The sequence below is a fragment of the Salmo salar genome, chromosome ssa10, assembly GCF_905237065.1.
Source record: "Salmo salar chromosome ssa10, Ssal_v3.1, whole genome shotgun sequence".
NCBI lineage: Eukaryota > Metazoa > Chordata > Actinopteri > Salmoniformes > Salmonidae > Salmo > Salmo salar.
The window spans coordinates 72,219,867-72,234,615 of record NC_059451.1 but is presented as its reverse complement, the minus strand read 5'-3'; the positions used below and the strand labels follow the sequence as shown (position 1 = coordinate 72,234,615).

The window sequence follows — 14,749 nt, the reverse complement described above, 5'->3', positions numbered from 1 at the left end:
TTTGGGAAGAGCGATCTCTATCTGTTGTTTGTGTGTGTGCAGTTTCTACGTTTGTGTGTGTGAGAGCGAGACAGATCTGTGTGTGCGCCTCTTACCGACTCCACTTTTTTCCTGAGCAGCATCTCGAAGCGGTGGTTCTGGTTGAGCAGGTCGAAGATGTAGGTCATGTCATTGTATCTGCCGATGCCAGTGAGGAGACGCACCTGAAGGGGGCAACACAAGGTGAGTGCACACACGCATACACATGCACAGAGAAAAGAGAAAAACACCACCATGCTTACAGTACAGTCGTGGCCAAAAGTTTTGAGAATGACACAAATATTAATTTTCACAAAGTCTACTGTCTCAGTTTGTATGATGGCAATTTGCATATACTCCAGAATGTTATGAAGAGTGATCAGATGAATTGCAAAGTCCCTCTTTGCCATGCAAATGAACAGAATCCCCCAAAAACATTTCCACCGCATTTCAGCCCTGCCACAAAAGGACCAGCTGACATCATGTCAGTGATTCTTTCATTAACACAGGTGTGAGTGTTGACGAGGACAAGGCTGGAGAGCACTCTGTCATGCTGATTGAGTTCGATTTAACAGACTGGAAGCTTCAAAAGGAGGGTGGTGCTTGGAATCATTGTTCTTCCTCTGTCAACCATGGTTACCTGCAAGGAAACACTTGCCGTCATCATTGCTTTGCACAAAAAGGCCTTCACAGGCAAGGATATTGCTGCCAGTAAGATTGCACCTAAATCAACCATTTATCGGATCATCAAGAACTTCAAAGAGAGCGGTTCAATTGTTGTGAAGAAGGCTTCAGGGCGCCCAAGAAAGTCCAGCAAGTGCCAGGATCGTCTCCTAAAGTTGATTCAGCTGCGGGATCGGGGCACCACCAGTACAGAGCTTGCTCAGGAATGGCAGCAGGCAGGTGTGAGTGCATCTGCACGCACAGTGAGGTGAAGACTTTTGAAGGATGGCCTGGTGTCAAAAAGGGCAGCAAAGGAGCCACTTCTCTCCAGGAAAAACATCAGGGACAGACTAATATTCTGAAAAGGTACAGGGATTGGACTGCTGAGGACTGGGGTAAAGTCATTTTCTCTGATGAATCCCCTTTCCTATTGTTTGGGGCATCCGGAAAAAAGCTTGTCCGGAGAAGACAAGGTGAGTGCTACCATCAGTCCTGTTTCATGCCAACAGTAAAACATCCTGAGACCATTCATGTGTGGGGTTGTTTCTCAGCCAAGGGAGTGGGCTCACTCACAATTTTTCCTAAGAACACAGCCATGATGGAGCACCTTGCCATAAGGCAAAAGTGGCTCGGGGAACAAAACATCGATATTTTGGGTCCATGGCCAGGAAACTCCTCAGACCTTAATCCCATTGAGAACTTGTGGTCAATCCTCAAGAGGCAGGTGGACAAACAAAACCCCACAAATTCTGACAAACTCCAAGCATTGATTATGCAAGAATGGGCTGCCATCAGTCAGGATGTGGCCCAGAAGTTAATTGACAACATGCCAGGGCGGATTGCAGAGGTCTTGAAAAAGAAGGGTCAACACTGCAAATATTGACTCTTTGCATCAACTTCATGTAATTGTCAATAAAAGCCTTTGACATTTATGAAATACTTCAGTATTCCATAGTAACATCTGACAAAAATATCTAAATACACTGAAGCAGCAAACTTTGTGAAAATGTATATTTGTCTCATTCTCAAAACCTTTGGCCACGACTGTACACAATAATTTGGAGCAATTCGTTTATAGTCAAATATCACCAGGTAATCCATTGCAAAGCCATCAACATATATTACAATGTAATTTACGATACAATGACTGGGAAGGAGGCCCATGTGTGACCAGACAAGAGAGATTTACCAGCAGGCCGTAGTGTTCGCTGTGGGCCAGGTGTGCGTGGCTAAGGTGGCGGGCAGCCTGCAGCACCCTCACTATGCCCTCCATGTTACAGGTCAGACTGAAGCAATCGTGGGCCAGGATCAACAGCTCCACCGCTACACAACAAGAGGGAGAGTTAGATATTATGCATCGTTATACATGATATTATCCACCAATACACTGTAACGCATTAAACTGCAAATGAATTAGTAACTGGTTGGCATGACTCATTTCCATTGGTAGCTCTTTACATACATACCCGTATACAGGTTCGAAATAGAAGATTTTGGATACTGATAAGCTCCTAAATTGTAACGCAGTGGCTGTACAGTAACACGCTACACATGACGTCAGAGCTCAAGGTCTCAATGTCTCAATATTCGTTTTTACTGACAGCGATACTGAACTTGAACACCGCACGCGACAAGATGTTGCCCCCATCCCTCCCACTAATTGGGAAACTTCTGCAAATGTTTTGTTGTCTGAGTGCGGGAAATGCTGTAAATAAAGAGGACTCTATGTATTTTGAAAGATGAGACATTGAGGATTATAATAAATACCGCTTTGCAGGCTGCCCGCCACTTTAGCCACGCACACCTGGCCCACAGCGAACACTACGGCCTGCTGGTAAATCTCTCAGCCTTCCCTATAGCTCAGTTGGTACAGCATGGTGTTTGCAACGCCAGGGTTGTGGGTTCGATTCCCACGGGGGGGCAGGACGGGAAAAAAATATATAATGTATGAAATGTATGCATTCACTACTGTAAATCGCTCTGGATAAGAGCGTCTGCTAAATGACTAAAATGTAAATGTAATGTAATACAAGCAAGCCAAACACCCGATAGTCCAAATGTGCACTAAACGTTTCCATATCAAAAAACTTGTCATTTATGATCACTACTGTATGCTTGATGTACAGTTACAAGATGACATAAGCCTATGTTTGTCGTATCGTGAAGAAATTTGGCGGGGAACGCTCACCTGAATGCACTCGTGACTATTATATGCGCACCAAAATTATGATCGGCTTCTCCGAATTTCCTTGCGAAAGCCTAACACTGTAAGATCATATTTTGTAACGTAGCTAACCATGCTGGCAATAGAGCGCGCTTTCAAATTACGCCCACCTTACCAGATTGTGATTGATAATGGTATGCGTACATTTTGGAATGTGTAAACAACAGTAATTGTGAGAAGGCGGGGACGCAGTGCTGTGTTCCAAAGAAAACAACTACAAGTGTGCTTGCTCTAGTTCCTCAACGGCACAGTTAGGAGAGCTCAAAACAGTACCTTATAGTTGAAGACTCTTCTTTGAGTCATAAAAGTGCATTGAAATTACAGTTGAAGTCGGAAGTTTACATACACTTCGGTTGGAGTCATTAAAACTCGTTTTTCAACCACTACACACATTTTTTCTTAACAAACTATAGTTTTGGCAAGTCGGTTAGGACATCTACTTTGTGCATGACACAAGTAATTTTCCCAACAATTGTTTACAGACAGATTATTTTACTTAGAATTCACTGTATCACAATTCCAGTGGGTCAGAAGTTTACATACACTAAGTTGACTATGCCTTTAAACAGCTTGGAAAATTCCAGAAAATGATGTCATGGCTTTAGAAGCTTCTGATAGGCTAATTGACATTATTTGAGTCAAGTGGAGGAGGTGTACCTGTGGATGTATTTCAAGGCCTACCTTCAAACTCAGTGCCTCTTTGCTTGACATTATTGGAAAATCAAAAGAAATCAGCCAGGAGGAATGGGCCAAAATTCACCCAATTTATTGTGGGAAGCTTGTGGAAGGCTACCCGAAACGTTCAACCCAAGTTAAACAATTTAAAGGCAATGCTACGAAATACTAATTGAGTGTATGTAAACTTCTGACCCACTGGGAATGTGATGAAAGAAATAAAAGCTGAAATAAATAATTCTCTACTATTATTCTGACATTTCACATTCTTCAAATAAAGTGGTGATTCTAAATGACCTAAAACAGGGAATTTTTACTAGATTAAAATGTCAGGAATTGTGAAAAATGTTGTTTAAATGTCTTTGGCTAAGGTGTATGTAAACTTCCGACTTCAACTGTACGTAGGAACTGCGCACACTTTGGAGAGGTGTGTAGCCATTTGGAGACAGACACCAGTTAGACCTCTCACTCAAACCTTTTTTTTTTGTCTTATGTTGCACCTACCACAAATTTCCCATGAATATTGTTATCATGTTACTGAATGTATCCATAGTATTTTCAGATTTTGTTACCATCAAATGCGGTAAAAAGTACAGTAAATGTAAAATGCACATAAAATCAACATTTGGATTCAGTTAGTGTCAGATTAACTGTTTTGTCCTCACTTTTAGTCTAATAATTTTCCCATAATCTCCAAACTGTTCCCTTTTGATTGCTACCATGGTTATGCATATGCTTTACATATTTCTTCTGTAAGAAACATTTAAATGTAGCCCTATCCATATAGGCAAATTCCCACTAGTGCAAGGGGTTTTAAAGAACTATGGCTTGACTAACTAAATAGAGTGGAATAATTCCATGATAATACTATATTACCATTGTTTATCACTACAGTACTATGACAGAGTGTTTATCTAGTATTTAGTGTCTGAAGTAAGACTCAGCTAATAGACTGGAATAATTTCATTCCCATAAGAGAACAGCCTATGTTATCCAGTGTTTGTCACTACTGTGGCAGTGAGAGTGTTACTATAGTATTGACTAGGGCCGGGATGATACCAGCATTGCAATGTTGTCGTTATGTTGTCATCCAGAGTCACATTTTATTTATTTTCCAAGCTCTAGCACACAATATTTTACATACAGCAGGTTTTTAAAAGAGCAAAGAGTCTGTTCTGTTTCGTGTTTTATTTTTGCCATGGAAAAGAAATATTGCGATACTGGTATCGTCACAGCCCTAGTATTGAGTATGTCTTACTGCAGCCGAGCTCTCCCAGTGGCACAGTGGGGATGTGGTCCAGCAGTTTGATGCCCACCAGGTTGGGGTCCCCACACAGCTTGGCCAGCTGCAAGAAGGACTCTCTCCCTTCCTCTGGACTGAACATCTGCTTCTCTGCTGTGAACACACACCAATCACTACAGTCGTTGTGTCTGACTCAGGGTTTAATAAGACAGTAATAAAGTCCAATAGCAAGGATAGCGCAGGAGGTGCATATTAAAGCTTTGTAACCAATTATCTGAGCTCTTAGCTACGATTATACATTTCCTGTAACCTTAGGACTAAAAATGAATCCGTCTGACTAAAATATGGGTTTTAGTAGGTAATAGAACCACAACATATTCAATATATGAGTAGGGATTTAAAAGTATGCAAAAATCTTCTAGAGGGACGATTAGTTGCATTTAAGCAGCCATATCAATCAATCAACCTATCCATCATTCCTCTCACCAGTCTCTCCGTCCTGTGCAGAGGCCAACAGGCCCTGGACCACGGCAGTGGATACAAGCTGGGCCACGGTGTCAGGCTGCAGGCCCTGCACACTGATGAAGGCCTGGGCCTTCTTATAGCGCTCCGGCTGCTGGGACAGTAGCACCTTACACAGCACTGCCTGAGGCTCCTCGGCTGAGATCTCACTGTATGAACACTGCAGCTCCTAGGTAGCAGTATCAAAGGGTCAAAGGTTACCATGATCAAGGTTGTGTTCAATGGGCACCAAATGGAAGAACTGATTGAAATAGTGAGCAAATACCTGCCCTTGTACAATAAGAAAAGCACATTTTCATTTTACGTTCCAAACCGTTTTAAAACATCTTCCTTTGTGTGCCCTAATGAACAAGACCAAGTTCAACTCATAACGACATGTAGAAATTGAATACACTAGATAGTGAAATCACTGATCATGTATATTCAAATCTAGGATATTAATAAAGTACATTATAAAAAATACTACACAACAACAATGCTCTCATGAACACACAGCAATGTACATAACTTCAATTCACTTCACAAAAATAGGCTGTCTGTTGTTTAGGTCTGAAAAGGCAGCAACTTTGATGTTAAGGTCGGAAAAGATAGGGGAGTACCTTGGAGAGCTCGTAGAGACTCAGGACCTGCTTGCAGTAGCTCTTTCCGTGGCGACATTCGTCCACCAGTATCTGGAGCTGAGTCACCGTTTGATCCTCTGGAGAGGGCACCATCACAAAGGAGGACAGGCTGCTAAAACTAGTTGCTGGAGTGGGAGCATTCACAGAGAAACAGGTGGACAGCGTTCAAAGAGGGGATATGTCAATAATGCAAAAGGCCAGACAGAGTGAGGTTCAAAAGGGTTTTGACGGTTACACATTTGTCGTCGTTTTGGCTCTGTACTCCAGCACTTTGGATTTGAAATAATACAATGACTATGAGGTTAAAGTGCTGACTAGTCGTCAGCGTTAATTTCAGGGTATTTAAAAAAAACATTTTGCTCCCTTTGTCTCCCCAATTACTTGATTACAATCTTGTCTCATCGCTGCAACTCCCCAACGCGCTCGGGAGAGGCGAAGGTCGAGTCATGCGTCCTCTGAAACATGACCCGCCAAACCATGCTTAACACCCGCTCACTTAACCCGGAAGCTGCACCAATGTGTTGGAGGAAACACTGTTCAACTGATGACCTAAGTCAGCCCGCAGGCACCCGGCCACCATAAGGAGTCGCTAGAGCGCGACGAGCCAAGTAAAGCCCTCCCGGCCAAGCCATCCCCAAACCTGAACGACGCTGGGCCAATTGTGCGCCGCCCTATGGGACTCCCGGTCACGGCCGGTTGTGACACAGCCTGGGATCGAACCCACTGCAACACAGCGATGTAGACCGCTGCGCCACTCGGGAGGCCAATTTGAGGGTATTTTAATCCATATCGGGTGAACAGTTTAGAAATTACAGATGCATTTGCAGTTTATTTTGATGTAGTCATTGCATGCTAGGAATATGGCACCAAATGCTAAACTTTTGACTACTTTAATAGACATTAGTGAATTGTTCTCTAAAATGGTGGGACTATGTACAAAAATTCTGTAATTTCTTAACGGTTCACCCGAGCTATCAGTCTGCACTTTAACCTCAGTGTCATTGTATCAATGTGCTGGAGTACAGAGCCAAAATAACCAACAAACTGTCATTGTCCAAATCTCTTTCGTACCTGACTATAAACTATGTATGTGTTGTGACTGTTACTGACAATCTTTGAATTGTTGTTTGGGTGTATGTGAGTGTTGTTTTGATTCTTCAGAGGGTTGTTGACATTTTTGGCACTGTTGTTTGGATGTGTCTGAGTGTTTTTTAACTTGTGACCTCTGCACATGAAGACTGGGATATGTTCCGGGTAGCCTCAGAGTAACATCGATGAATACACGGATACGGTGACTGAGTTCATCAGGAAGTGTATAGGAGATTAAACCTGTTAAACTACCGAAACCAGAAACCGTGGATAGATGGAAGCATTCGCGCAAAACTGAAAGCGCGAACCACCGCATTTAACCATGGCAAAGTGACTGGGAATATGGCCGAATACAAACAGTGTAGTTATTCCCTCCGTAAGGCAATCAAACAGGCAAAACGTCAGTACAGAGCAAAAGTGGAGTCGCAATTGAACGGCTCCGACACGAGACGTATGTGGCAGGGTCAACAGACAATCACGGACTACAAAGGGAAAACCAGCCACGTCGCAGACACCGACATTTTGCTTCCGGACAAGCTAAACACCTTCGCCCACTTTGAGGATAACACAGTGCCACTGACACGGCCCGCTACCAAGGACTGTGGGCTCTCCTTCTCTGTGGCCAAAGTGAGTAAGACATTTAATCATGTTAACCCTCGCAAGGCTGCCGGCCCAGACAGCATCCCTAGCCGCATCCTCAGAGCATTCGCAAACCAGCTGGCTGGAGTGTTTACGGATATATTCAATCTCTCCCTATCCCAGTCTGCTGTCCCCACTTGCTTCAAGATGTCCACCATTGTTCCTGTACCCAAGAAAGCAAAGGTAACTGAACTAAATGACTATCGCTCCGAAGCACTCAGTTAAGGATCATATCACCTCTACCTCACCTGACAGCCTAGACCCACTTCAATTTGCTTACCGCCCCAATAGATCCACAGATGAAGCAATCGCCATCGCACTGTACACTGCCCTATCCCATATGGACAAGAGGAATACCTATGTAAGAATGCTGTTCATTGACTATAGCTCAGCATTCAACACCATAGTACCCTCCAAGATCATCATTAAGCTCGGAGCCCTGGGTCTGAACCCTGCCCTGTGTAACTGAGTCCAGGAATTCCAGACGGGCCGCCCCTGGGTGGTGAATGTGGGGCCGAGAGACTGAAAAACAGTTTCTATCTCAAGGCCATCAGACTGTTAAATAGCCATCACTTGCCAGCTTCCACCCGGTTTAGCAACCCTGCACCTTAGAGGCTGCTGCCCTATATACATAGACATGGAATCACTGGTCATTTTAATAAGGAACACTAGTCACTTCAATACTGTTTAAATAATGTTTACATACTGCTTCACTCATCTCATATGCATATACTGTATTCTATTCTACAGTAGTTTAGTCTATGCCACTCTGACATTGCTCAATCTAATATTTATATATTAATTCCATTCTTTTACTTTTAGATTGGTGTGTATTGTTGTGAATTGTTAGATACTACTGCACTGATGGAGATAGGAACACAAAAATTAAGCTACACCCACAATAACATCTGCTAAATATGTGTATGTGACCAATACAATTTGATTTGATTTTGAACAACTCTGACATGCACCAAACAGTAGTTTGTTGTTTGGGTGTATCTAGTAGGTTAACTGAGGGTCATGTGGAGCTTACAGCTGGGAATGCTCTTCTTGGGCAGGCCCTCAAAGGTGAGCATGTCCTGCAGGCCAGCCTGGAGTTCGCCTGAGGCCAGGCCTCGGCAGTGCAGCACTACCCACATGTCCCGGGAGCAGAAGGAGAAGTAACGGCACACACGGCTCGCTTCGTGGATACACCCTTCGTCCAACAGCTGCCCCACCAGGATAGCCAGAGCACCCTGCTCCTCCGACCCAGTCTTCTCCCCACCCTCTTCCTCAGGGGAGAAGCTGGGCAGGCCGTCTAAGCTCAGGTACCTGGGCTCGTTGAGCACTGCCATCTTGGAGAAGGAGAACTCCCTGATCAGGGCCTCATAGGAGTTTTCCTCGGGGGCTATGGTGGGCGCCGGGAGGGCGAACATGCTCTCCTTCTCCATGGCGGTGAGCAGGACTTGCTGGCGCACTCGGCTTGTCCACAGCTGCTTCTCCAGGTCCTCGAGACGTGCCAGGGGAGCTAGGGTGAGCCAGGACAGCCAGTGGCCGGCCAGGCTGAGGAGAAGGCACCTCTCCTGGACACACAGCAGCTCTGTCTCGGCCACGGAGCCCCGGTGAGGCTCAGAGGCACCTGCCTGGGCCAGGAAGAACTCTGAGGCGGCCCCAGGGCCAGTGCTGTTAGTCCTGAACTGCTCGTGGCATTTCCTCCAGAAGGACACCCGGGTCTCCCTCCTCTCCCAGTGCCGCTTGGCCTTCAGGGCACTGAGGTCTTGGAGTAACTTTTTAAAGAGGGATATCAGAAGGAGTGTCAAGCCACAATGGTCCCTGTCTCAAAACATTAATCATGTACTGTGCCTTCAGAAAGTATTCATACCCCTTGACTTATTCCACATTTTGATGTGTAGCAGCCAGAATTCAAAAAGGATTACATATATTTTTTTCTCACCCTTCTACACACAATACCCCACATTGATAGTGTTTTTAGAAATGTTTGCAAATTTATAGATAATGAAATACAGAAATATCTCATTTACAGTGCTTTCGGAAAGTATTCAGACCCCTTGACTTTTTCCACATTTTGTTACGTTACAGCCTTATTCTACAATGGATAAAATGTATTTGTTTCCTCATCAACACACAATACCCCATCATGACATAGCGAAAACAGGTTTTTCAACATTTTGGCAAATATATTAATAATAAAAAACTGAAATACCTTATTTACATAAGTATTCATACACTTTGCTATGAGACTCAAAATTGAGATCAGGTGCATCCTGTTTCCATTGATCATCCTTGTGATGTTTCTACAATTTGATTGGAGTCCACCTGTGGTAAATTAAATTGATTGGACATGACTGGGAAAAGCACTCACTTGTCTATATAAGATCCCACAGTTGACAGTGCATGTCAGAGCAAAAACCAAGCCATGAGGTCGAAGGAATTGTCTGTAGAGATCCGACACGGGATTGTGTCGAGGCACAGATCTGGGTAAGGATACTAACACATTTCTGCAGCATTGAAGGTCGCCAAGAACACAGTGGCCTCCATCATTCTTAAATGGAAGAAGTTTGGAACAACCAAGATTCTTCCTAGAGCTGGCTTCCCGGCTAAACTGAACAATTCGGGGAGAAGGGCCTTGGTCAGGGAGGTGACCAAGAACCTGATGGTCACTCTGATAAAGCTTCAGAGTTCCTCTGTGGGGATGGGAGAACCTTCCAGAAGGACAACCATCTCCGCAGCACTCCACCAATCAGGCCTTTATGGTAGAGTGGCCAGACGGAAGCTACTCCTCAGTAAAAGACACATGACAGCCCGCTGGGAGTTTGCCAAAAGGCACCTAAAGACACTCAGACCATGAGAAGCAAGATTCTCTGGTCTGATGAAACCAAGACTGAACTCTTTTGCCTGAATGCCAAGCTTCACGCCTGGAGGAAACCTAGCACCATCCCTACTGTGAAGAATGGTGATGGCAGCATCATGCTGTGGGGTTGTTTTTCAGTGGCAGGGCCTGGGAGTACAGAGAGATCCTTGATGAAAACTCCAGAGCACTCAGGACCTCAGACTGGGGCGAAGGTTCACCTCCCAACCAGACAATGATCCTAAGCATACAGCCAAGACAAGGCAGGAGTGGCTTCGGAACAAGTCTCTGAATGTCCTTGAGTGTCCCAGCCAGAGCCCGGACTTGAACCGGATCGAGCATCTCTGGAGAGACCTGAATATAACTGTGCAGGGACACTCCCTATCCAACCTGACAGAGCTTGAGAGGAATTCTTCTGCAGAGAAGAATGGGAGAAACTCCCCAAATACAGGTGTGCCAAGCTTGTAGCGTCATACCCAAAAAGACTCAAGGTTGTAATCGCTGCCAAAGGTACTTCAACAAAGTACTGAGTAAAGAGCCTGGATAACTTATGTAAATGTGATATTTCCGTTTTTTATTTTTAATACATTTGCAAATAAATCTAACCTTTTTTTGTGTGCAGATTGATGATGGAAAAAATATATTTAATCAAGTTTAGAATAAGGCTTTAACATAACAAAATGTGGAAAAAGTCAAGGAGTCTGAATACTTTCTGAATGCACCGTACATAAGTATTCACACCCCTGAGTCAACACTTTGCAGAAGCACCTATAGCAGCGATTACAGCTGTGAGTCTTTCTGGGTAAGTCTCTAAGAGTTTTCCACACATGGATAATGCAACATTTGCCAACTATTATTTTCAAAATTCTTCAAGCTCTGTCAAATTGGTCACTCAGGAACAGTCACTGTCTTGGTAATCAACTCTAGTGTAGATTTGGCCTTGTGTTTTAGGTTATTGTCCTGTTGAAAAGTCAATTCATCTCCCAGTGTCTGGTGGAAAGCAGACTGAACCAGGTTTTCCGCTAGGATTTTGCCTGTGCTTAGCTCCATTCGACTTATTTTTTTATCCTGAAAAACTCCCCAGTCCTTAATGATTACAAGCATACCCATACCATGATGCAGCCACCATATATATTTTTTTAAATATGGAGAGTGGTACTCAGTAATGTGTTGTATTTGCCTCAAACATAACACTTTGTATTCAGAAAAAAAATTTATTTGCCACATTTTTTGCAGTATTACTTTAGTGCCTTCTTGCAAACATGATGCATGTTTTGGAATATTTTTATTCTGTACTGGCTTTCTTTTCACTCTGTCAATTAGGTTAGTATTGTGGAGTAACTACAATGTTGTTGATCCATCCTCAGTTTTCTCCTATCACAGCCATTAAACTCTGTAACTGTTTTAAAGTCACCATTGGCCTCATGGTAAAATCCCTGAGTGATTTCCTTCCTCACCAGCAACTGAGTAAGGAAGGACGCCTGTATCTTTGTAGTGACTGGGTTTATACACCATCCAAAGTGTAATTAATAACTTGCTCAAAGGGATATTCACATATTTTTTTTTACCCATCTACCAATAAGTGCCCTTCATTGCAAGGCATTGGAAAACCTCCCTGGTCTTTGTGGTGGAATCTGTGGTTGAAATTCACTGCTTGACTGAGGGACCTTAGAAATAATTATATGTGTGGGGTACAGAGATGAGGTAGTCATTAAAAAATAAATGTTAAACACTATTATTTCACAAAGAGTCCAACTTATTGGGTGACTTGTTAAGTCAATTTTTACTCCTGAACTTATTAAGACTTGCCAAAACAAACGGTTTGAATACTTATTGACTCAAGACATTTCAGCTTTTCATTTTTAATTAACTTAAAAAAACACAATTCCACTTAGACAGGTTGATCAGTGACAAAAACATCTAAATGTAATCCATTTTAAATGCAGGCTGTAACACAACAAAATGTGGAACAAGTCAAGTGGTGTGAATACTTTCTGAAGGCACTTTAGATTCTAGACCAAATCAACATACATTAAATATACCAAAAGTTTACAGCAGTGAGAGTTGAGTTTACACTGAACAGGCTGCACATGATCTAGTTGATGAGCATTGAGGACCCACGAGCTCACCTCGTTGATGACCAGGCTGTCAATGGGCAGCCCTGCCAGCTCAGCTACCTGGCGGGCCTTGTGGAACAGGCCGCTGTCTTGCAGCTTCTCCAACATGCTCTGGCACTCTCCCTGCAGGATTTCAGGGGAATAGCTCTCAAGCAGCCTGGGAGAGAGAGACACCGAGGTGTCCTGGAGAACCTGGCTGAGGAAGCTGAGCTTCTTGAAGTCCGGGCCTGCTCACAGAGAAAGAGACCGATGCATACATAGCAGCAAAAACTGGTCAAGTCCATGAGTCAACCAGAAAATCCTGTTTACAGTATTGTATTCTCAATACCTCACGCAAGCAGAAGACAGTGATGAACAAGCACAAAGATACAGACTCAAACATGTATTGCCTGAGTCAGACAATAAGCTACAAAAAATAATACAGTATTCTCAACACCTCACACAAGTGGAAGACAGTGATTTAAATCCATGATGAAAAGGCGTTCTGCCTGCTCACGTCAACCATTTTTTACATTTTAGTCATTTAGCAGACGTTCTTATCCAGAGCGACTTACAGTAGTGAATACATTTCATAAATTTTTTTCTTCTGTACTGGTCCCCCGTGGGAATCGAACACACAACCCTGGCGTTGCAAACACCATGCTCTACCAACTGAGCCACACGGGAACCATACCTGGAGGGTTCCGTGGTAATCATACGGTAAAAATGTCTGTCTTCATAGTTTTAGTCATGTTAAGCGACATTTTGTTTGCACAGTGTTATGAAGAGAAGTCAGGCTTACAATAAAAACAGAGACACCAAACTCTTATGGACGTCATTTAGGTTAAGTCTCGTTTAATTGACAGCTAATTAGCTAAATATGATGATCCAACGCAACAGCTGAAGACTCGGTGTTACTACAGTGTTAATACTGGTGTCTCACCGTTAGACTTGAGCAGGCGCTCCATGTCTGCGAGCAGCTGCAGTAGTCTGCGCAGCTCGTATTGTGTGGAGCACTGTTGCATCATGGTCAACAGGAGGACTGAGGCCTGGCACTCCACCCACTGGAGAGGGATGCCCGCTGGCGCATGAGCACCACTGCTCCTCAGCTGTCGGAGAGAAAGAGAGAGAGATAGGGATATAGAAAGAGAGAGAGGATAAGGGAAAGATGAAAGAATAAAGCAAATTGAGATTGGCCTACATGCAACACACACATACCTCATAGGAACTATGGCTGTATAACCTCTCGTGTACACAGAACACATCAAACATTCATGCTAGAAAGTCTTCCTCTCCTCATTTCTTCCATTAACTACAATAGAGGATCATGAAAAGTAACAGAAATGAGGGCATGTACCTTTCACAAGGACAGGAGATCACAGTGAATACAGGAATTAAATAAATAAAGAACATCAAAGTTAACTATGGTCATCGAGAGGGAGGACTCGGTGAGACTACGGCCACAAAAGATAGTGTGCAACAATGTGAATTGGGCTGGTGGCTATCTCAAAACACGCAGCAAAAGACGGCAAGAGGCCAGGCCCTGAACACAAGATTACAGCCAGCGTCACCGCTTTGAGGGATGAGCGCTGTTGTGCTTGACACACTCGATGAATTGGCCCTGGCCTTGTGGCTTCGCTGGCATGTGTGGCACCAAATTCATTCCTCTAATGACATCTCCAAACAGGACCGGCAAGGTCAGACACACGCACCCCTTTAACCCCCCCTGCCCTGACAATGGAGGGCATACATTTCCCCCATAACCAACCTGTCAGACTTAAAGGGACATGACACGGACACGCTCTACTTTTCTAATGGAAAGTCATCCGCATGGACATAGATAATAAAAATAAAAACTTCCCCCCGTCACGACGCGTTACAGTACATGCACACAGTCCATTTTGTTTCCATTAAAAAAACTGAATTGGTTTGCAGTCAAAAACACTACCATTCAAAAGTTCGGGGTCACTTAGAAATGCACTTGTTTTTGAAAGAAAAGCTAATTAAATTTTATTTTGGCAATTTAATTAAAATTTCCTTTAGGGAAAGCTTCCCCTAGCCTTATGGACCCGCCGCCTATGCCTTTTAATGTGGCATAAACACAACCAGTCA

The 14,749-nt window shown here is 43.7% G+C and overlaps 1 protein-coding gene across 3 annotated transcripts in view; it reads right to left on the bottom strand.

Annotated features, from left to right (window-relative positions):
- spg11 (SPG11 vesicle trafficking associated, spatacsin) overlaps positions 1–14,749 on the bottom strand; it is a 90,385-nt gene that overhangs the window by 5,460 nt on the left and 70,176 nt on the right. For 2 of the 3 annotated variants that reach the window (XM_014123970.2, XM_014123971.2), the window contains exons 28-35: positions 13,581–13,746; positions 12,671–12,885; positions 8,727–9,459; positions 5,945–6,090; positions 5,310–5,514; positions 4,839–4,976; positions 1,871–2,004; positions 96–203 (exon numbers count right to left, since the gene is read on the bottom strand). In XM_014123970.2, coding sequence (XP_013979445.2) covers positions 96–203; positions 1,871–2,004; positions 4,839–4,976; positions 5,310–5,514; positions 5,945–6,090; positions 8,727–9,459; positions 12,671–12,885; positions 13,581–13,746 — 1,845 coding nt within the window. The remainder of the gene's footprint in view (positions 1–95; positions 204–1,870; positions 2,005–4,838; positions 4,977–5,309; positions 5,515–5,944; positions 6,091–8,726; positions 9,460–12,670; positions 12,886–13,580; positions 13,747–14,749) is intronic. The other variant, XM_014123972.2, reaches the window with a different exon arrangement.